The 20,813-nt window shown below is 55.8% G+C and overlaps 1 protein-coding gene across 2 annotated transcripts in view; it reads right to left on the reverse strand.

The window, feature by feature from the left end:
- The window catches only part of COL6A2 (collagen type VI alpha 2 chain), a 48,132-nt gene continuing 27,319 nt past the window's right edge, over window positions 1-20,813 (reverse strand). Inside the window, exons 17-28 of one of the 2 annotated variants that reach the window (XM_024111710.3) lie at window positions 19,753-19,815; window positions 19,180-19,242; window positions 18,607-18,657; window positions 17,400-17,435; window positions 15,822-15,884; window positions 15,208-15,270; window positions 14,892-14,927; window positions 14,478-14,523; window positions 13,504-13,656; window positions 11,180-11,632; window positions 10,833-10,871; window positions 1-1,051 (exon numbers count right to left, since the gene is read on the reverse strand). In XM_024111710.3, the coding sequence (XP_023967478.2) occupies window positions 756-1,051; window positions 10,833-10,871; window positions 11,180-11,632; window positions 13,504-13,656; window positions 14,478-14,523; window positions 14,892-14,927; window positions 15,208-15,270; window positions 15,822-15,884; window positions 17,400-17,435; window positions 18,607-18,657; window positions 19,180-19,242; window positions 19,753-19,815 (1,362 nt within the window). In that variant the 3' untranslated portion in view covers window positions 1-755. Of the gene's footprint in view, window positions 1,052-9,308; window positions 9,815-10,832; window positions 10,872-11,179; window positions 11,633-13,503; window positions 13,657-14,477; window positions 14,524-14,891; window positions 14,928-15,207; window positions 15,271-15,821; window positions 15,885-17,399; window positions 17,436-18,606; window positions 18,658-19,179; window positions 19,243-19,752; window positions 19,816-20,813 lie in introns of those variants that run through there. The other variant, XM_065562223.1, reaches the window with a different exon arrangement.

Here is a 20,813-nt window from a genome sequence, read left to right on the forward strand (position 1 = left end):
TCGCACTGCTGTCTTTTCTTTAATAGCACAGGTTACAGCGCAAATTGAGTGATTAAACATTGTGATTATAGCAAAGGGGGTAGCGTGCTGGGGCTTCTTGCTTGGGAGCCTGGCCTCTCTCGGGGCTGGCATAACCCACGGAAAGCCCGGTTAGTTAACACAAAAAGAGAACACAGGAGAAAATTCGAGGACAATCGGAACAAAAGCTACGTAGGAAAAGAGACATATGTTAGCACACATCCCTACACCCATTGCTGAGAAAGGGCTCGCTCTGGCCCTCTGGTACACATCAGCAAGCAACCTCCCTGATTCCGCCACGGAGCCCAGGCGGGACTGAGGGCTGGGAGGGCCCATAAGGGCTATTTGACAAGCTAGCCTGTCATTGTGGGCTTGGCGTGTTTAGAAGGACAGAATAAGAGTGTCTCTTCAGGACAGGACAGCTCCTCTGCAAGCACCCAACGTTCCCTTAAAAAGTGCTGCAGAGATAGAGGGTGAAGCAGGAGCATCTCTCCTGGTTTCTGGGAAGATGCACCGTGCTGCTCTGCCAGCCACGCTGAAGAGAACCGCCCCTGCCATCAAATCACTGGCTGGGAGCAACCGAGACTCTCGGGGCTCCTCCTAAGCTCAATGCGTCCATCATGGTACCCAGCCCCTCAGGGGAATTCTCAAGAGCACTGTTTACAGGGAACATTGCTTTTCCCAAGAGCGTCTGCTCCAGCTGTGGCCATTCCTTTACAGTGTCCCTCGTGCAAAGCTCAGCAGAGCCCCAGCACGGTTTCTGGATCCCCCACAATTTCACTGGACACTATTTTAAAAGTGTCAATGAACAGGTCAATCCACTCCTGCCGCTCATGTCCAGTGGCAAACTTGGCGTTCTCGGCGGTATAGGCCAAAGTGGCCACCAGCTGTCTGTACATGTCGGGGTCCTGGTTTTCCCGCGTAGAGTTTAGGAACTGGGCGATTGACTCTTTGGTGGAGGGGAAATATATCTTGACATCCTCTTCCATGAAGCGGAAAATAAGTGGGTTTGGATTCCCAGGGTTCCTGCCATCTGCAAGTGAGCGTCAAAAGAATATTTTCAGGGCTCGCTAGCACTGCTGGGTCCCCCATCACTGCTCAGTTCTCTTACGTAACCTGCACTGTAGGAACGACAGCCAGCACGGGAGGGAGAAGCAAAGACCAAAGCCTGGAAGCGCGGCTGCAGCCCTATCTCACAAAGGGAAGGGAGAGCTGTTTGTTGTCTCCCACGGGGTTTGGATTGGGCCCTTAGACAGGACTTGGAAGAGGATTTGCAGTAAATGTATGAAGCTTCTACACAGCTATTGATGCATGTCCCTTCCTTCCTCCTGCACCTCCCGCGATGGGGAGAGCTGCTGAAGAAGGAAACTGGCCGACCTCCCTCTGAGCAAGGGGTCAGCTGGCAGCAGACCGGGTTTGCCACGTTGTTTCTGGGCAGCGGTCAGAGCGTTTCCAAGGGCCCATCCATGCAGAACTCAACAGAGTGCATCGGGGTGCAGCCACGGGCAGCTAACGAGGCTTCCATGAGAAACCACCCCATGAACACAAGCTACATTCCTGCACTGCACCGAGCCTGCTTCCTGAAACTCCAAGCAGCGCTCGTCTGAAGTGGCTGGTTGGCTGGGTTAGAAGGGGCCCCCCAGACCCACAGAGTTTAACATGGTTTCCACCCCAGCCTTTACCTCAGCTCAGGTGGGCTCTGTGCTCAGCCCCGCATGCTGAGCATGGGCCCCAAAGCAATAAATACATTGTTCTCCAGCAAGCGCAGCCCTGTGCATGGGAAGGGCCTGGGGCTCTGGTGCTCCTGCTAGGCCCCAGCTGCCCTGGGGAGCTGGCAGCGCTGAGGGGCAGAAACCTTTTCGGGCCTTCTATGCCTGTGGGGAGTACGTGCGGTACAGCTGGTTCCGTAACTGCCTCCTCTGGGCGATGTACCCCCAGGCAGTATGCAGCTAGGCTCCCTACAGGGCTGGCTCTGCAATGCCGAGGGGCTGTGCGCAGGCCGGCCTACCACTTTGGAGACCTGAATGTAGAGACATGTTTGTGGAAGATTATAATTTAGAGCCACTCCCTCATAGGGGACAGTATGATGAATAGAGGAATTTAGAGAGGTGCCCTGGAAGTGGGGGTGGAGAACCCAATTGTAGCTGTGCCCAGACCTGTCTCGTTTGTTTTATTAAAAGTTTTATTCCTCTCTCGTTCCCTGGCGGGTTGTTTAACGAACCCCAGGATCACTACACGGTGTGAGAAGTGCCGAATGAGGAGACTGCCCTCATGGTGAGGTTAACTCCTGTGTCTGAAACTGAAAGCAGAGGCAAGGGGAGCAGATGGAGTAGCAAACAGAGAAGCACCAAGGCTTGTGTATGAGCACAACAATAGCTTGACTAGCTTAAGAAGGGGATAAGAAGCCAAAAATGGATATGTTCCAACCTCCATCCAGTCTGTCATTGTCCAGCAAAGTTGCAGAGAACTGGAAAAAATTCAGACTGCGATTTGAATTGTATATAGGGGCAGTTGAGAAAAGTGATAAAGTGAAATCATCCATCTTTTTGCATGTTGTTGGGGAGGAAGCACTGGATAGTTCTGATATAAAATTATTCTGCTTAACGGCCAGGGGACAAATTTGTCACGTACACATGGGAAACATGTAGTGTCAGCTATAGGTTGTCTTAACTCAGGAAGTTCCTTCGAGAGGAAATGTAGCCAAACTCCAAACCTATAGACAATGGAACTCCCTGTGCCTGTATCCTGTAGATAACTAACTACTTAGTTTGCAAAATAACAAGGGTGGGGGGCAAGTAAATGAACAATAAGGGGTCATAAGAGGGGCAGATACATGTAGCTTGCTAATTAAGTATGGTAATGATGGCAAATTTTGGCCAATCATAGAGCGATAGATTATCATAAGCAACTGCATATAATGCTTTGATGTAAGTGTTTTCTTTGTACTTGCTGATTTATGAGCTTGAACCCAATTGCAATTGAAATAAACGGATCGCCCCTCCCGGAGCTCCTTGCTTGGCTAGCTGTGTCCGTCTCTCCTTATTCCTCAGCTGGAACGGACAGAAATTTCTTTGACAGTTATAACAACTTTAATAGGGTTACCATATTTTGTGCCTCCAAATGGAGGACACTCCCCGGGGCCCTGGCCCCGCCCCCAGCCCCGCCCACGCCCCAACCCCGCCCCCTCCCAAAGTCTCCGCCCCCTCCCCTGCTTCCCACGAACATTTGAGTCGCGGGAAGCCTGTAGCAGGTAAGGGGGAGTGTGGGGGGAGAAGGCGCGGCCCAGGCTGGCCCCCGGCAGCTCCAGCCTGGGTCGGCTCGGGCCCTGGGGTGCCGGCCCGGGCCGACCACCCCCGGCGGCCCGGCGCACCCCCCGGCTCGGCGACCCCGCGACCCCGGACCGGCTCCCGACCCCAGACCGGCTCCCGGCCCCGCGGGCCCGGCCCCGCAACCCCGGACCGGCTCCCGGCCCCCCGGGCCCGGCTCCCCGACCCCGGCCCGGCTCCCCGACCCCGCGGGCCCGGACCGGCTCCCGGCCCCGCGGGCCCGGCTCCCCGACCCCGGCCCGGCTCCCTGGCCCGGCTCCCCGACCCCGGCCCGGCTCCCGGCTCGGCTCCCGGCTCCCCGACCCCGCGGGCCCGGCCCCCGGCCCCCGGCCCGGCACCGCGCCCCCGGCTCCCCGCCCGGCCCCGCGCCCAGCCCGGCCCGGCACTGCGACCCTGGCCCGGCCTGGCCCCCGGCCCGGCACCGCGCGCCCGGCCCGGCTCCCGGCTCGGCTCCCGGCTCCCCGACCCCGCGGGCCCAGCCCGGCCCCCCGGACCCCGGCCCAGCACCGCGCCCCCGGCTCCCCGCCCGGCCCCGCGCCCAGCCCGGCCCGGCACTGCGACCCTGGCCCGGCCTGGCCCCCGGCCCGGCACCGCGCGCCCGGCCCGGCTCCCGGCTCGGCTCCCGGCTCCCCGACCCCGGCCCGGCTCCCCGACCCCGCGGGCCCGGCCCGGCCCCCCGGCCCCCGGCCCGGCACCGCGCCCCCGGCTCCCCGCCCGGCCCCGCGCCCAGCCCGGCCCGGCACTGCGACCCTGGCCCGGCCTGGCCCCCGCCCCGGCACCGCGCGCCCGGCCCGGCTCCCGGCCCAGCACCATGCCCCCGGCCCCGCACCGGCCCCGCACCGGCGACCCCAGACAAAGAGGCCCCGGCCGAGCCCTCCCGATTTTCCCGGACATGCCCGGCTTTTGGGGATTTCCCCCCGGACGGGGATTTGAGCCCCCAAAAGCCGGACATGTCCAGGAAAATCCGGACGTATGGTAACCCTAACTTTAAGTTTGGAGACGGTGAAAGTATGACGTTAAGTAAAATATTGACTACATTTGAGGAACGTTGCATGCCAAAAAGGAATGAGACCTCTGAGAGAGACACATTTTTTACATGAATGAAAAAAAAAAATGACGATACCAATAGCAATATGTCACAGAATTAAGGAAACTTTGTTATCTCTGACCAGAGACTCTGTCAGCTCACCACATTGTCTTTAATTCCACCAATGATTCTAAGAGAGAAACTGCTCTGTGAAGGAGACTTAACTTTAGAAAAAGCTCTCCAGATATACAGGGCAGCAGAAACTGTGACAGCACAAGCCAGAGAGCTGAATTCACCAGAAGGGGTTCTCCATGTACTAAGTACAAAGGCAGATAGCCAGAATAGGTCAAATCAAAGAGTGAACCACTTCTATCTGAAGGCTGGGTACAGACAGTCATGTGAAAGTTGTGGATCACAGCAAGGCCCCAGACAGTGTGTTGCCTTTGGGAAACTGTCATAAATATGGGGGAAACAATAATTTTGAAAAATGCTGCAGATCCCAACTGCATTTGATGATGAGGCATTCATTCGGGAATATTGTGATGTGTTTCAAGGGTTGGATTGCTTGCAGGGTGAACACAGAATCCAGACAAACAAGCAGGTCCCTCCAGTTCTCCATCCATGCAGAAAGGTGCCATTTGCACTCTGTGATAAACTCAAGGCTGAGCTTGCAAGCATGGAAGCAATAAAAGTAATACGGAAAAATTGAGGAGCCAACGGAATGGGTGAGCTCCCTAGTCATTGTGGAGAAAAGGTAATGGCCTGCTATGCATATGCTTAGATCCCAGAGACCTCAACAAGGCTATACAAAGAGAACATGTCAAACTACCAACCAGAGAAGAGATTATGGCGCAATATTTCAGTATATTGGATGCATCCTCAGGATATTGGCAGCTAAAATTAACTAAGAAAGCTGAAAACTACATGCATTAAATACCCCAGTTGGAAGATACAGATTCTTACGCTTACCCTTCGGCTTAGCTTCAGCACCAGAAATGTACCACAAGACCATGCAGATGATCTATGGAAACATTAATGTCATTGATACCTCAATGGACGACATCCTCATCTGGGACTCAACTAGGGAGGAACATGATTATAGACTTCAGGATGTCCTAGATGCAACTAGAGCTGCAAACCTCAGACTAAATAGGGAGAAATGTGTTTTAGAGGTTACAGAACTGACTTTTGTTGGGGACATTATTTCCAACGAAGGTGTAAAAACTGATCAGAGGAAGATTTCAGCCATCACACAAAGAAAGATGTCCAATGGTTCCTGGGAATGGTTAATTATCTTGGAAAATTCATACCAAATCTATCTCCCAAAGCAGCAGCTTTGAGAAAACTCCTAGAGAATAAAAAGCAGGGTGCAGAATAGGAGGAATCATGGGAAGGTTTAAAAACAAAACAAACAAACAAACGATACAAGAGCCAGTGTTGAAGTTCTATGCACCAGGATGGCCTATTAAAATTTGAGCAAATGCTTCATAGTCTGGGTTAGGTGCAGTGATTTTATAGAAGCGTGAGGAATATTGTTGGCAAACAGTGGCATATCCAGCCAAATCACTGACTGAGGTAGAAACCAGATACACACAGATCCAGAAGGAGCTTTTAGGAATATTATTTGCCTGTGAGAGATTCAATCAGTATATTTATGGCCAGACAGCGGAAGTTGAAATGGACCACAAGCCCTGGATAGTGTTATTTAGCAAACTGTTAAATGACTGCACCTTAACGATTCAAAGCATGATGATAAAGCTGCAAAAGTATGATTTGGTTGTGACCTCCACTCCCAGTAAATTCATGTTCACTGCAGATGCACTTTCCATGCGTCTGACGAAGTGGGTATTCACCCATGAAAGCTTATGCTCCAATACATCTGTTAGTCTTTAAGGTGCCACAGGACTCTTTGTTGCTTTTTCCAGAGCAGTGACTCCCACGAAACCAGAGAAGCCTTTAGAGATAGAAATGCAAGCCTATGTAGATTTGATTGTAAAGTCAATTCCCATAGCTATCAGGAAACTGCAACAAACAAGAGGGGAAATGGAGAAAGATGAATAATTGGGGATCCTTAAAGAAGTGATCGTTGAAGTGTGGCCTGAAGAAATAAGCAGTTGCTGTCCAAGTATAAGAGACTGTTGGAAGTGCAGACACGAACTTGCTGTGATAGATGGGGTGGTTTTCAAGGGTAGTAAGGCTGTAATTCCAATGAGCTTCTGAAAAGAAATGCGACAGAAGATCCCAGAGGGTCATTTAGGAATTGAGAAGTGCAAACTATGAGCACGAGGGGTGCTGTACTGGCTGCAGATCAACCAGGACATTACTAATGTAGTAGGAAACTGCTTTTCATGCTTGAACAAGCCAAGCCAACAGGCAGAGCCGCTGAGACCTCACCCAGTTCCACAAATGCCTCATGAGAAGGTTCGTGCTGACTTATTTACCTGGCAATCAAAGGATTATTTAATAGTCACAGATTATTCTCTATGGCCAGAAATGTGCACACTGCACAGTACTAATAGTAAATCAGTGACAGCCGGCATGAAGGGAATCTTCTCCAGACACGGAATTCCAGATGAAGTCTTTAGAGATAATGAGCTGCAGATTTTAGGCAATTTGCCCTAGATTGGGATTTTCATCACAAAACATCAAGTCCGAATTACCCCCAATCAAATGGACTTGTGGAAAAGTCTCTACAGACAGTAAAGAACCTTATGAAAAAGATTTTTGCCAGTGGGGGTGATTGGGGTAAAGTGTTATTGGTTTACCGAAGTGCACCTCTGGAGAATGACTTTTCTCCAGCTGAGCTGTTAATGGGAAGAAGGCTCAGATCTAATGTACCAATCACTGATAACCTGCTAAAATCTCATATCAATGAAACCACATGGAAATGAAAGAAAAGCAGTGGAAGCAGAAATATAATTTTGACAAAAGGGCCAGTGCCTGAGGAATCACACCTCTGATACTTGGAGCCAAAGGGGTTCCATTAAAGAACAACTGTGTCCAAGGTCTTATGTAGTCCAGATAGCCAGGAGGGTCCATTTTGGCATAACTGAAGGGATCTACGAGTAATCCCAGAAAGTTCCAACACACTGACAGCTGAGGTGGACTCTGGCATTTCCCACCTGACTGATCCTTTATCATCAACAGAGAAAGGAGAAACTGTCAAGGAACAAGAGAACAACTCAGACTCTAATGAAAGAAAAGACTGATTTTGAGAAGATTGGAGAGGGAGTCCTGAAAGACTCAGAGACATGCTAACCTGCCTGGAGAAGGGGTAGTTGAGAAAAGTGAGTGGGGAAGACTCACTCCAGAGTGATGTGCTGGTAACCTCTCCGCTCTAGGGAGAGGACTCATTGGGTTTATGGAAACGTACTAGATGGGTTGAGAATTTAATGCATGTGTTATTAGATAGTTGTTAGCTGTTAATTTTTGTTTTTCGTTAAGAGGGACGATATAGAGACATGTTTGTGGAAGATTATAATTTGGAGACGCTCCCTCATGAGGGACAGTATGATAAATACAGGAATTTAGAGAGGAGCCTGGAAGTGGTGGTGGAGAACCCAGTGTAGCTGTGCACAGTACATCACCTCAGACACTCTTTAGTTTGGTTTATTACAAGTTTTATTCCTTTCTCATTCCCTGGCTGGATGTTTAACGAACCCCAAGATTGTTACATTGAGGCCAATTCCCACCCTGCCACAGACCTGCCTGTGTGACCCTGGGCAAGACACGCAGCCTTTCAGTGCCAGCCCCCACCTGCCCAGGTCTGCCAGCCCTGCCCTGCCCTGGGGCGGGGGGAAAGCCATTAGAGAGTGTGGGTGCGTTAAGGCCTGCTGCTGACATGTGCTCTGTAAGACCCAGGGGTTGGTATTAGTGAGGCCCCGGGCCAGGCCTGTCTGCGTTTGGCTCCAGGCCCTGGCTGGCCACTGACTCGTCCGAGGGGCGGGTGGCACATACACATCTCACATACCCCAGGTAACATGCGGCTCCTCCGAGCTCAGCACGGACACAGCTTTCAGCCACACAGCAGAAAGGTCAGAGGGGAGCAGAGCCCACCACATCATTGCAGCCATGTGCTACCAAGCCCTCAGCTCGCCTACGCTGCCCCTCACTGGGCTTCTCTAGCACAGCCTGGCTCCTCCCAGCTTTGGCCACGGCCCGGCTTCCCCGGCCAAACCCGGCCGGACATTGCCAGGTGTCACACGCAGCCTGGCAGTGAGCCAGAGCCAGCCCCCTAAATCCCACTCACTCCCCAGCCCAGTGGGAATTCCACCCACCCAGAGCAAAGCGACACCCACCCGTCACCGCCAGGCCTACGCCTTCTCTGCCACCATTCCCGAGGGGAGTCGTTCTACAACCGCCGTGTTCCGTGGGTGCAGGCTGAGCCCTGCCCGGGCTAAGGCCTGGGTGGGGGAATTCTGCTTTTCGAGTCCCCTGACTCCCCACAGGCCCCCCGAGGGGGTTCTGATCCAGCCCTATGCAGTGCAGGAAAAGGGAAGTGGTACTAAGCAGTGCCGTACCTGGCATGGGCAATGAGAATGGCCGAGAGCTGCTGTGTGACGAAGGCCACGTTCGCCCGGGTCTGGGGTCTCCTGATGGACGCTTGGCAGAGACTGAGCAGAACCCGAACATGCTGCTGTTCCAAGCGCCGGTGATGCTGCCCTGGCACGGTTCCTCTTTACAAATCAATCCTGCGCCCGTGGCACTGCTCCCACCCCCACTGCCAGTCTGACCTCGCAACTAAGCACAAGCAGGGCTCTGAAGCCTGGCGCAGCCGAAGACAAAGCAGTGGCTGGAAGAGCAGGCTGCTGCATCCTTTGAGATCTGTCCAGATCCAAATTTAAAGCAGACGTGGGGCTGGAGTGCATCGTCCAGAGCCCCTAATTCAGTGGGAAGGTGCCGCATTCGGGGCTAGCCGTTCAGCTCCGCAACGCAGGGTTAAACCTGAGTCAGTGAAAGGAGTCAGTGGGGTTTGCACAGTCCCGACTGGATATTGGTGCACAACACACCGATTGGCACGACTGTCAGGTGCTGCTCAAGACAGGCGAGGCTGTAGCAGCCGGCGCGGTCAGCGCTGACGCACAGCAGCAGATCGGCAGGAGGGGAGGGTGCCCAGCTAGTCCCTTCCCTGGCCTGGGACAGCAGGTTGGCACTTTCATTACAAGGTGCAAAATTTCATTGTCTTCCCTGCTCAAGGCTTTGCCAGCTGCCATCTCTCCCTCCTGCTGGCAGTCCTTGCCCAGTCTTCCCCAGAGACGGAAGCTGGGCAGACTGGAAGAGAAGCTTGCACAGTATTTCCCCAGGGCAGTAGGGAAGGAGAGCTCCCTACATATGGCTTTCCAGGACAACCCGCGCCATAGGGCACAGCATGGAGCTCCCTGCAATCCCTCCTCAGTCTTGCCTCCAAATTCACAAGTCAGGGCCCCCAACGTCATGAGACTGGCTGAAAAATCATGAGATTTTAAAGAGAGAATAAACTGGGATTCCTTTTCTTTTCTTCTGCTTCCTCAGCCTGCAGGGGTCCTGTATTCCAGCCTTGCTCTACAGATTCATTTTTAAACAAGTCACTTTCCAGTCCATGTAAGTTGAGATCCCACAGTCACCTGACTTGTGGAGCTGGGGCTTTCGGAAAACAACATGGTGAGACTCACAACTAAATCGCAAGTATTGGCAACACTGCGTGACCCGCTGTAACCTGCACACCTCGCCTATCGCCAAACACTGGGCCTATGATTAGATCGATAGATAGGGAGTGTGAGGTAATATCTGTTATTGGACCAACTTCTGTTGGGGAAAGAGAAGCTTTCAAGCTGCCCAGAGCTCATTGGCAGGTCTGCAGACAGAGACATGTTGCACTTTCTGTGCTAGCAATAGTAGCTGAGGCTGGAGTTTTAACACTTAACAAGCAGAACATGGTCCAAGTACTGGGATCCACACCAAGCAGCATCTGCCTCTCTCACCCCACAGGGTTGACCCGCCCTATCACACAGCCCCTTTGCACTCTACTCCCCAACTCAGTGTTACTAGTTAATTTCAGTACAGCCAGTGTGAGCCAAGTCTCCACGGGAAGCCTTCCAGTTCCACTGTACTGCCCGCCCAACCCCAGGGAATGCCCGGTGCCACGTGAGCAGTTCATTCCTGGATTTGGATTCCAAGCCCTGCCAGGTCCCGTGGGGGGTTAGGATCCGGGGTTTAGGTTCAGTGCCATCTCCACTGGGATGAGGAGAAGAGAGAGAGGGCTGAGCATGGCTGTACTGCACACACGTACCTGCCTGTGGAGAGCCCTCAGCCAGACAGGCAAAGTGCGGGGGGAGATGGAAATTGGGGCCTCTCTTGAGATAAAGTGACAGCCCCTTTCTCTGCCCCTGCCAGGGTATTCCATGGATAGAGAGGCTGCCGTTCCCCACCCACCCACTACTGTGTGGTGCGCAAGCTACGGAGCCGTTTGGCGTTATTTTTACCTGTTTGGCAGGGCAGTTCTGGGCAGACGATCTGTGGATCTGAAACGAGAACAAAGGAGCAACTAGTGAGATGGTGCCGCCCCATCTCAGCAGCAGGCCAGGCCTCTTGCTCCCATGGTGGGCGAGGACACACACGAGGGTGGGTGCTGCCCATGGGGGTCTGCTCTCCGGTTGGGGAAGAGCTGGCGGTGCTGATCTGCATTAGGGAGATGCGCTCTCCAGTGTAACTGACCCAGCTACATGCATTGTCACCCGGTGCTACCGCACTGTGTGCTGCATACAATCGACCAACTCGCACCCCAGCCCCAGCCTCGCGCGGTGACTGAGCCAGCGTGGCAGGTGCAGACCTGGGCAGAGGACGCGCTCCATCGTGTTAATTAATTTCTCAGCCACCAGGTCCGAGAAGAGATTCATTGTCTGGACGTTCTTCTGTTCATCGCATGCAATGGACTTCAGGATCTCGTCCTGTTCTGATTTACAGAACATGTCTCCGATGCCGATGGCGCTAATGGTCACCCCGACGTTGCACAAGGCCCGGAGGTTCATGTCGTTGTCCCGCGGATCGTGGCGCCCGTCTGTCACCACCACTGCAAACACACGGGCTTTATCTCGCTTACTCTCCTGGATGAGATTTTCGTAGGCAAACTTCAGGGCGGAGGGTGTCCAGGTGCCCCCGGCGATCCACTCCAGACGCTTCACCGCCTCCTTGAAGTTGGACAGTGAGTTGATGCGCTCGTCGTTGAGCTGGATGGCCTCGAACGTCCCCTCGTGGCTGTACTGCACCACCCCGACCCGGATACCTGCAGAGAGACAGATGGTCACACCCCGCCATCCTCACTCCCCTGGCGCCCTCCCCCAGCTCACTGGGGTGTGTTCCCTACACAGGGCACATGCTGGCACCACACTATACATGCCAAACTGTCTGGGGAGGGCACCATCGCTCAGGACCGCTGCATGGCAGCATCACATGTGACATCATGACACTGCCACACTGCATCATGCATGCCAATGATTTGCACCAGTGACATGCACTGAAAGACAGAATGGTTTCACATGGTCAAAGTGCTGACATGGTGTTAAAAAACAACAAACAATTCCAATTCTCTCAGGCTCTGAACAATAGAAAACAACCCGGATTTTTGTATAGAACAATCCAGGGCTGCCCAGAGGATTCAGAGGGCCTGGGGTCTTCGGCGGCGGGGGCTCCTGCTGCCGAATTGCTGCCGAAGACCCAGCGCTTCAGCAGTGGGTCCCGGGGTGGAAGGACCCCCCACCGCCGAATTGCCGCCGAAGACCTGGAGCGGAGGAAGCTCCGGGGGGGCTGGTCCCCACGAGAGTTTTCCGGGGCCCCTGGAGCGAGTGAAGGACCCCGCTCCCGGGGCCCCAAAAAACTCTCATGGGGCCCCTGCGGGGCCCGGGGCAAATTGCCCCACTTGCCCCCCTCCCCCCCCGGGCGGCCCTGGAACAATCCTAATACAATAATAATCTAAAACACCAATCCCTTATTGCTGTTCTAAAACACCAATCCCTAATATGAAGCTAAAGAGCACCCCAAATCATATTGCCTTGCAGTTTAAAATGCTCCGAAGTAGCTGCGCTCTATGACAGCTGCCCCATCTCTCACAGGTTTTGCTAGCAAGTGGTAACACTTCTTTAAATCTTACATTTAAACATTCCCTTTACAACCAACAAACACACATTCATCTTTATTAACCTATGCACACACACACACACACTCCCATTGTCCTACACAACATGCTAGTATTGTCGGACAGATTTATTCCACTTGCTGACTGTGTCTCCCGAGTTCTCTCGCTCTCTGCCTCCCTCTGCTGCTAATGTCAATGGACCACCCAGCAAGCTTCTTTCTTCTCTCTTGTTCTCTCCTGTCAGTGCCCAGCCTCCTGACGCCTTTGGCTGCCCACTGCCACACTGACTTTTCTACTGTCCTGTCAGAACTGGCTAGGCCCCTTTGCTAATCTCTCTCCGGCGCATGTCCACATTCCGAGCATGCCGGAACGCATGCCAACAGTCCTAGCAATCCCACCAATTTCCATTACCTCAGAGTTAGGAGCTGCTGACCTTTCCCCTAATTTGGTTTCCCCACCAATTTTACTGTGACCTTTAACCTACATTTAATGGTGGCGTGACTCTTGCTTATTTAACATGGGCGCCAGGGACACAGAATGGAGTTTCTCTGGTATCATGGGAGCCTGCGGATGAGGGGAGGGAGTCCTGTGAGAAACATGTGACTGCCCCCAGCAATCAGGAGGGCTGGGAGACAGTCAGCAATGGCAGACGGCCATGTTATGAACATAGCAGCAGCCTCTTCCCGGGCTCTCCTCTGGTTTGGAGCCCAGTCTGCACAAGGACATATAGGCTGCTTGCCATATGGACGCCTCCCTTAGGGCCAGGGCTGGCTCCAGGTTTTTTGCAGCCCCAAGCAAAAAAAAAAAAGGGGGGGGGGCTGGAGTGCCGCCGAAGCAAAAAAAAAAAAGCTGGAGTGCCGCCCCTTTCAAAATGCCGCCCCAAGCACATGCTTGGAACACTGGTGCCTAGAGCCGGCCCTGCTTAGGTCGGGTGGTTAAGAGGTGGGAAAGTTGTGGGGGTCCAAGGGCCCCATCTGTCTCTCCCTCATAGCCCCCCACCATTGCTCACACGCACTCCTCACCTGTCTCTGACTTGGGGTCCTTGGCAAAGGAGCCCAGCTGGCTGACCATGTCGATGACAAAGTTCTTCTCCAGAGAGAAGTTGGTGTAGCCGATGCTTTCGGAGCTGTCTAAGACAAACACGATGTCCAGGGCACCACAGTGCTTCTCACAGTCTGGGGATGGGAGAGAGGAGTGGATCAGAGGGGGACAAGGCCAACAGGGACTGCTCAGAGAGCAGGGAGGGTCTCCACCACATGGGAGGCCGTCCACGGGAAGATCCCACATCAGATCCCTGCCATCCTACCTGAAGGAAAGTGAAGCTATCCACACGCAGCTGGGCCTCTCTGGGAGGAAACTAAGCTGATGCTCTGGGGCAGGTGGCTGGATGCTCATTAGCCTTATCTGAGTTTGCAGAGCTGAGTGAATTCTCCAGCCCTTTACACACCCAGCTCAGCAGGGACTCAGTCCCTGTCCCTGGCAGGGAAGGCTGTGACCCACCATTCCCTGATGTCTTTCTCTGGCAGAGGAGAGCACTAGAGACCGGCCGGGCTGTCTCACACCGCGATGGCTCAGCGTGCAGGACAGCGAGCAGAGGCCGGCACGGACGGTCAGGCCCAGCAGGGGTGTCGTTATTTCCCTGAGTCTGAGCAGTGGATTCTGTATTCTGCTGGCAATTCCATCACCCCAACGGGCAGGGCATGCTCAGCACGAACGGTGCCAACGGGCAACAGCTGTGTGTGCGGACGATACTGTCTGTGAGCAAACCCACTATAGTCCTGCTCTGCCCCAACTCTGAGGCCGTCAGTGGCACATAGGGGAGAGCTGGCCCTCTCCTCGGGGCAAGGTCTGCCACGTACGACCTTCCTGCTAACACCACAGGCGCGGAGGGGGATGACTGGGGAGGGACCCCCAAGGGACACACAGCATGCTCCGGGTTCAGAGCCAAGCTGCCCAGCGCTGACCGAGCCCCCAAAGAGAAGAGCGTTGGACTGACCGCAGCAGCCGCAGGTTTCTCTCACGTAGGTCATCACATCGCATTCCTGCCAGCAAAACACAAGGAGCAGAGCGCTGGTGAGTGCCAGCCTGCCCGTAGGGTGGGAGTGCCCCCACCATTCCCGGCCCACAGCACAGCTTCCCTTCTGCATTCCCTCCCTCAGACTCCACTTTGGCTGTGGCCAGGCCCACGCCGCTCTCCTGCTAGTGCTGTGGCCAACAGGGGCATTCACTGCTGCTCGGTGCTACGGGGTGAGTCCAGCCAGAGCTGCATCCCTGGCACCAAGAGCAGGATCTGCCTCGGCGTCTCAGTCCCACTCAGCATGCCGCAGGGGAAACCGTCCCTGGGTGGGCGTCATCCCCCCGCCCCCTAGCTGTATCCGTAGGAGGTCATTAGGAACCTGTCTCTACTTACGGTTAGGCCAGGATCTCCGGGTGAGCCCGGGTCACCCTGTAAGAAGAACACAGCTGTGTCATGCCCTTTCCTGGACTCACCTTTGGGATCTGGGGCTGGATTCATGCAGGGGCTGGCAGGAAGGGGAACGGTAACCGCCCCAGAGTGCCTAGCTGGAATCATTAATGGCTGGCCCACGAGGCAGCAGCCCCTGCCAGTCTAGCAGGGGGAGGCCCTACCAGGACTTCTTCAGCCTAGCTGCTGCAAGCACGCATAAGATGGAGGGAGAAAGGGAGCAGCTGGGCGCAACCGATCTGACAGTGCCACGGTACGGTACCTCGTCACCCCTGTCGCCTTTGATGCCTCTAGGGCCTCGTGGGCTGGGCGGGCCGGGGTCACCCTGGCAGGAAGAGAAAAGGAATGAATTTGACAGGCATGACATGGGCGATACTGCTGAAATAAGAGCCCCCCCACACCCCAGCTGAGTACCCAAGGGCCTTGCCTCTCCTGCTGGACACTAGCTCCTAGCCACAGGAGTGGCTGTGCTCTACTCAGGCAGATCTCACGGCAAACGTTTGGTTCCTGGTACGGGGGCCAGGTGTGCTAAGGGGCCAGGTAGGCAACACGTCCAGCATCCAGCCACATGCAGGGTGTGCTCTGGTCTTGCAAGTGGCATGGCCCATAAGCTGCCAGTTTGTCCCCCAGCCAGAAATCTGAACCAGTGATCCCAGCTACACTCCCAGTGTAACGAGACGGGCATTGCCCAGGCTGGGGTGCAGTAGCAATGCCAGGTGGGTGCTCTATTGACCTTTAACCCAGGCACCCCAGAGGCTAGACGTGCAGAACAGCAGGGTCCGTATGTCGTCCCCTCTACCTCTGCCAGCACGGGTGCCCTGCCCACGGTAGGAAAGCAGGGCCTGGACATGGGAGCGGCACTGACAGTGTACTTACAGGACCCCCTTTGCCTCCTTTCAGCCCAGGCTCGCCTTTCTCTCCCACGTCACCCCTTCCGCCCTGTTCAAAGGAGGAAGAGAGATGTGATGGCAGTCCAGAGCATGTGCTGGGAAAGCTGCACTGCTGTTAGACACCAGCGGTGCCCGGGCTGATCTCCTGCCCCAGAAACGCAGTCCGTGCACAGGTCGCCTGTCGTCAAGGAGCCCCAGGCGTGCGGAAGAGGAAGTGGGATTTCTGCAGACATCTGGCTTTCCCAGCCATTCGTTTCAGAAGGGGGACGCTTTATGAAACATCAGGTTACTACTCCAAAAACACATGCCTGGAAGAGCTCCAGGGCCAGGTGTGTCAACGGGCGAGCTTGGTGATCCTGTGCATGGGACTAACTCCTGCTGGAAGTTAGACAGCTAACGTGTGGCCCTAGTGCTGAATGCTGCACCGAACGGAGATATGCCTGGCACATGTCAATGTGCACCATGCAGGGGTAATTACTGTGAGGTACGTAGGGTTTTTGGCAAGCTGAGGCTCGGTAATTGCTGCTAGCATGTAGCTATCTGCCTCTGAGTGTCACCACTAGATTGCAGCGTTTACCAGGGTAGCATCCAGAGGCCCCACCCTGGACTGGTGCCTCATTGTGCTAGGTGCTGTACAAACCTGGAATGACCAACATACGAAGTGTGAGGGCGAGGAGGAGAACTGACTATATACCTGTGTGTCCTTAGTTACTCTGGATAGTTCACCTGGTACCACCCCGCCTGTGCCCCTCGGCCCACCACCAGCACACAGCGCCTGGGCTCTGTGGTGAGGAGAAATGCCGCTGGTAGCCCATTGCTGTGGGTGGATCCCTCCTGGCCCACACCAAGCCCAAGCCGAGGCCTGCGTGTGGCACTAGGGGCCAGGCCAAGGCTCCACAAGGGACAGACCCCTAGTGATTCAGTGGGCTGAACCAGTCCCCTGTGGCCACTGCAGGGTTCTCAGTGGGGGCTCCTGGCCACCTGTGCACAGTTCCAGCGGCCCCTCTGCTGGTCCAGCCCCAGTATTCCCTGAGGGACGACCCCAGGGGCAGGGCACGCCATGGCTCCCTGCACGGCCACTGTGCCAGCTCCCCTTGCCCGGGGCGGCAGCGGGCCTTGCTAGGGCCCTTCCCAGGCTGGGTGCCACCCTGAGGGCACAGGTCTGTCAGTGCCAGGGCAATGCTAGGGTTGGAGGACAGTTATTTCTCAGCATCCTCCCTGGACTGCGTGTGCTGAGAGAGGGCAGCGCACACAGCGACACTAGCCCCTGTGTCTGTGTGTACACACATCGCTAAATCCAACCAAATGGATCAGGGTCCTGCACACCCTTCCCCCAGTGAGTCACCCCTGGGACCAATGGGGCTGCTGGTAGGACACAGGTCACCAGGTTAGTGCCCCCTGGGATCAACAGAGCTGCTCGCAGGTCACAGTTCAGCCATGCCCATCAGTGCAGGGTTCCTCTGTCACTCATTGACAGGCCAGGAACTAACTGCTCAGCTCAGTGGTTAATTCGATAGCCTCATAAATACACCCCCCCCCCCCCCCACACACACACACCCCGTACCTCTGGACCTGGTGACCCATTCTCGCCTTTGTCGCCCTGGGAACAGACAGGAGTTAGTTAGCTTCAGTTTTGTGCTGGATTGAAATTTGCTGCACATGTGCCCAGAGACAACGGTGATGGGCACATTTCAAAATAATACACCAATATACTTGTGGCCTGGTTTTAGGAGGGGGTTGAGCCCCTGCAACTCCCCTGGACTTCTGTGGGGACGACAGGTCCCCAGCACCTCTGCCAGCCCAGCCAGAAGAGCCCACTGGAGTCAGTGGGAGGCTTTCCACAGTGGAAGGGGCTCTGGCTCTGGCCCTGAAGCCCCACAAGCGAGTGGATGACTGCTGTAAGCAGAGGGTAAGATTCCCCGGCAGAGCGGTGGTGGGACCACATAGCACTGCACAGCTGGCTCAGGCTGGGATAATCCGCAGACAGCTATTTAACACGCAGACCAGTCAGTCGCCTGTTCAACGCAGAGTCGGATTCAGCGGGGATGTTTAGAGCAGGTGGGTCTTGTACCAGACCTGCATTCCTCACACCACCTTTAGCCAGATACGGAACATGCAAACCCTAGTTTATTACCTGAGGGAACCTGACCCTCCCACAGGACCATTATGTTCCTCCTTATTCAGGGGAGCAATAACGCTTCATCCTGACAATGGAACTCTCCTGCCAGCCTCTCACCGCCCCTTCCATGCCAGCTCCTCTGCTGTGCGGGAAGGATTCCCCACTGGTTTCAGCTGCAGAGTGATGCCAGGCCGCTCAGCTGACTGCCACGCTAGCGCCGGGACAGCAGCTTTCCCCTTTCTCCGGATCTGGCTCCAACAAGGCTTCCTCCCAAAAGCTCCCTCCTCTCCTTCTCTCAGATGGCTCAGCCCGGAGAGCTGGGACTTCCCCTGCACGGCCTGCTGCAGCCAGAGCAGCTAGTGTGCGGGGCAGGAATGTACAGCCTGAGCCCAGCGGCCGATTAGCCACTGGCCACTGGGACCCAGGGCCAGGGGCCCCGGCCAATTGGGGGCCCCCAGAAAAATGGGCGCCCCTGAGCCCCAACCCGCTCCCCCTGCCCGGCGCTCCTGCGACCCAACCCGCCTTTCCCCAGCAGGAGTGCAGCGGGGAAGCTGGGGGGACTGCAAGCAGAAGGGGTGGGGAGGGGCTCCCCACTTGCTCTGACCCAGGGCCCCACAAAAGCTTAATCCGCCTCTGCCTGAGCCATACGTACCTTAAGTCCTATAGGGCCAGGGTAGCTGAAGCCAGGTCTGCCTTGGTCTCCCTTTGGGGGGAAAGAGAGAACGGTTCAGTGAAGCCAGAATGTTAAAACCCAGCCCGGGCTGAGCTAGCGGCGCCAGTGAGTCGGGGAGCTTCTCTCTCTAGAAGACATACCCGCAATCTCTGCATTTGGGTCACTGGCTTGGCTAGCCGCTGGGCCCTGCAGCGCTCTAGACGGAGCACCCTGGTTGGTAAGGCAGAGGAATGGGGCTATGGGCAGCAATGACTTCAGCACAGGACTCTGAAACCAACAGCACCAGCCTTCCAGAAACAGCAGGGCTGCCTGACGGGAGGAGAGTTTGGACAGGGAGCCGGTGTGGGCCTGGACGCTTCACCCAGGTGTCACCAGCGTGGCTTTGGCCAAGGGAAGGACTAAGCTGCCACGGCTGGAGGGGGCAGGTGAGAACCCAGAGTGGGTCTTAGAGGTGCAGACTGAGGTGGGGGCGTTCACTGCCCCCATGGAGTACACAGGTGAAGCCGTTGGTTCCCCCCTTTCTACTGCACTGGACGTACGTCTAGACTTTACCTTTTGTCCTGGGGGTCCTTGGTTGCCCCTTGGGCCCTTGTCGCCTGGGTTCCCACTAGATCCCTGCAAGACAGCGTGGGAGAGAGCAGGATAAGCAGAGGACACCGATCGCACACTGGGCCAGGGCATGGTGTTGGGGATGGCTTGGGGGATACGGGGGGTTAAAGTAACACAGAACAATTCCACATTTCAATTGCTGCTCGCATCCCCGCAGGGCCCATGCACCTAACTCTTCTGGCATTAATGGGCTCCAGGGGGAAACCACTACTGCCACCAAGTGACGCTGGAATTAACCACCAACTAAACCAGGGCGCAAAGGGGCAGCTCTGGCCAAGCGACCAGGAAGTCCGGCCTGAGAGAGGCAGTGCAGCCTAGTGGACCGAGCACAGCGGCAGGAGCTACTGAACGGGCCCTGGATTCTGATCCTGGCTCTGACCCTGTGCCCATCTGTAAAATATGCTGGCCCCACTGCTGGGAGGTGGGAAGGGTGAGCGGACGTTCGTATCATTCTTTGTAAATACTGGGGGCTGTTATCAAAGTCACTCACTATTCCGCAATCACCGGGAAACTTACAGGCCTGCCTGGCTCTCCCTCGACACCCTGCGGGCCTCGGGGCCCCGGCAGTCCTCGATCGCCCTTGAGGAACAAAGCAAGGAGACAGGTCAGCACACTGAGCAGACAGGCACACACCAGCTCTCAGCATCTAACGGGCAGTGCCGAGTGTAGGGCAGGCACCACTGGCTGCAGGGCATTGGATGGGGTGGGGTCAACCAGGGCACCTGGGCAGTCCTAGGCTCCCATCTGGGCACCTCTGAGTGGTGAACCTTTTGCTGTTAGCGTCCCCTCTCCCAGGGGAAGCCTCTCGCTGCTGCTCCGGGGGTGCAGATTGCCCGAGGGATGCTCTCCTGGCGCTGCACTATCTCACGGCAGAGCGTCTGCCTGAGCACACAATGCGATGTGCCCTTCCCCGGCTGACACGGGACAAAGTGCTCAGCATTCGAACTCTGCTCCCCGGGCAGGGCTATGCTATCGGGGAAGGCCCAGCTCAGCGTTCCTGCCAGGGGCGGTGCCAGGGGGCCTCTTCCCCGCTTCCTCTGCTTTGGGCCACCCCCGGCTGGCTCTCTGGGGGCTCCTTCCCAGCTGACACCCCCCCTCAGTCAGCCACAAGCAGCTGCCTCTCCATCCTGGGGCCAAGCACAAGAGGGGCAGCAGGTGGCCGGGGCTTCTCACGTTTGTGGCATTGTGGAAAGGGAGAGAAGAGTTAAAGAAACCTCTCTCCAGCACCCAGATTACAGGGACATGGTTGTGGGGGGCGGGTATTGGGGAGAGGGAAATGTGGCTTCCCACACCAGGCTCCGATCTCCTTATGGCTGGGAGACCTGCCTGCATGACCGTGCACAGCATCTGGACAGATTCCTGCCCTCTGCGCAGCCCTCCCGTGTGATGGAGGTCAGCACGAGGGGACACGCAGCAGGCAGGCTCGGCTCTCGCACAGCCACGGGCAGCAGCTCCACACGGGGTTGGAGAGTGGGGCCTGCCGGGGGCTCAGAGGAAGGGTACACGCGCTGTAGTCGGAAATGGGGGGCGGATATTCTGCACACTTTGTGGAGACAGCTCCTCTGAGGGCCGCCTTG

The sequence above is a fragment of the Chrysemys picta genome, chromosome 11 (genome assembly GCF_011386835.1).
Source record: "Chrysemys picta bellii isolate R12L10 chromosome 11, ASM1138683v2, whole genome shotgun sequence".
NCBI lineage: Eukaryota > Metazoa > Chordata > Testudines > Emydidae > Chrysemys > Chrysemys picta.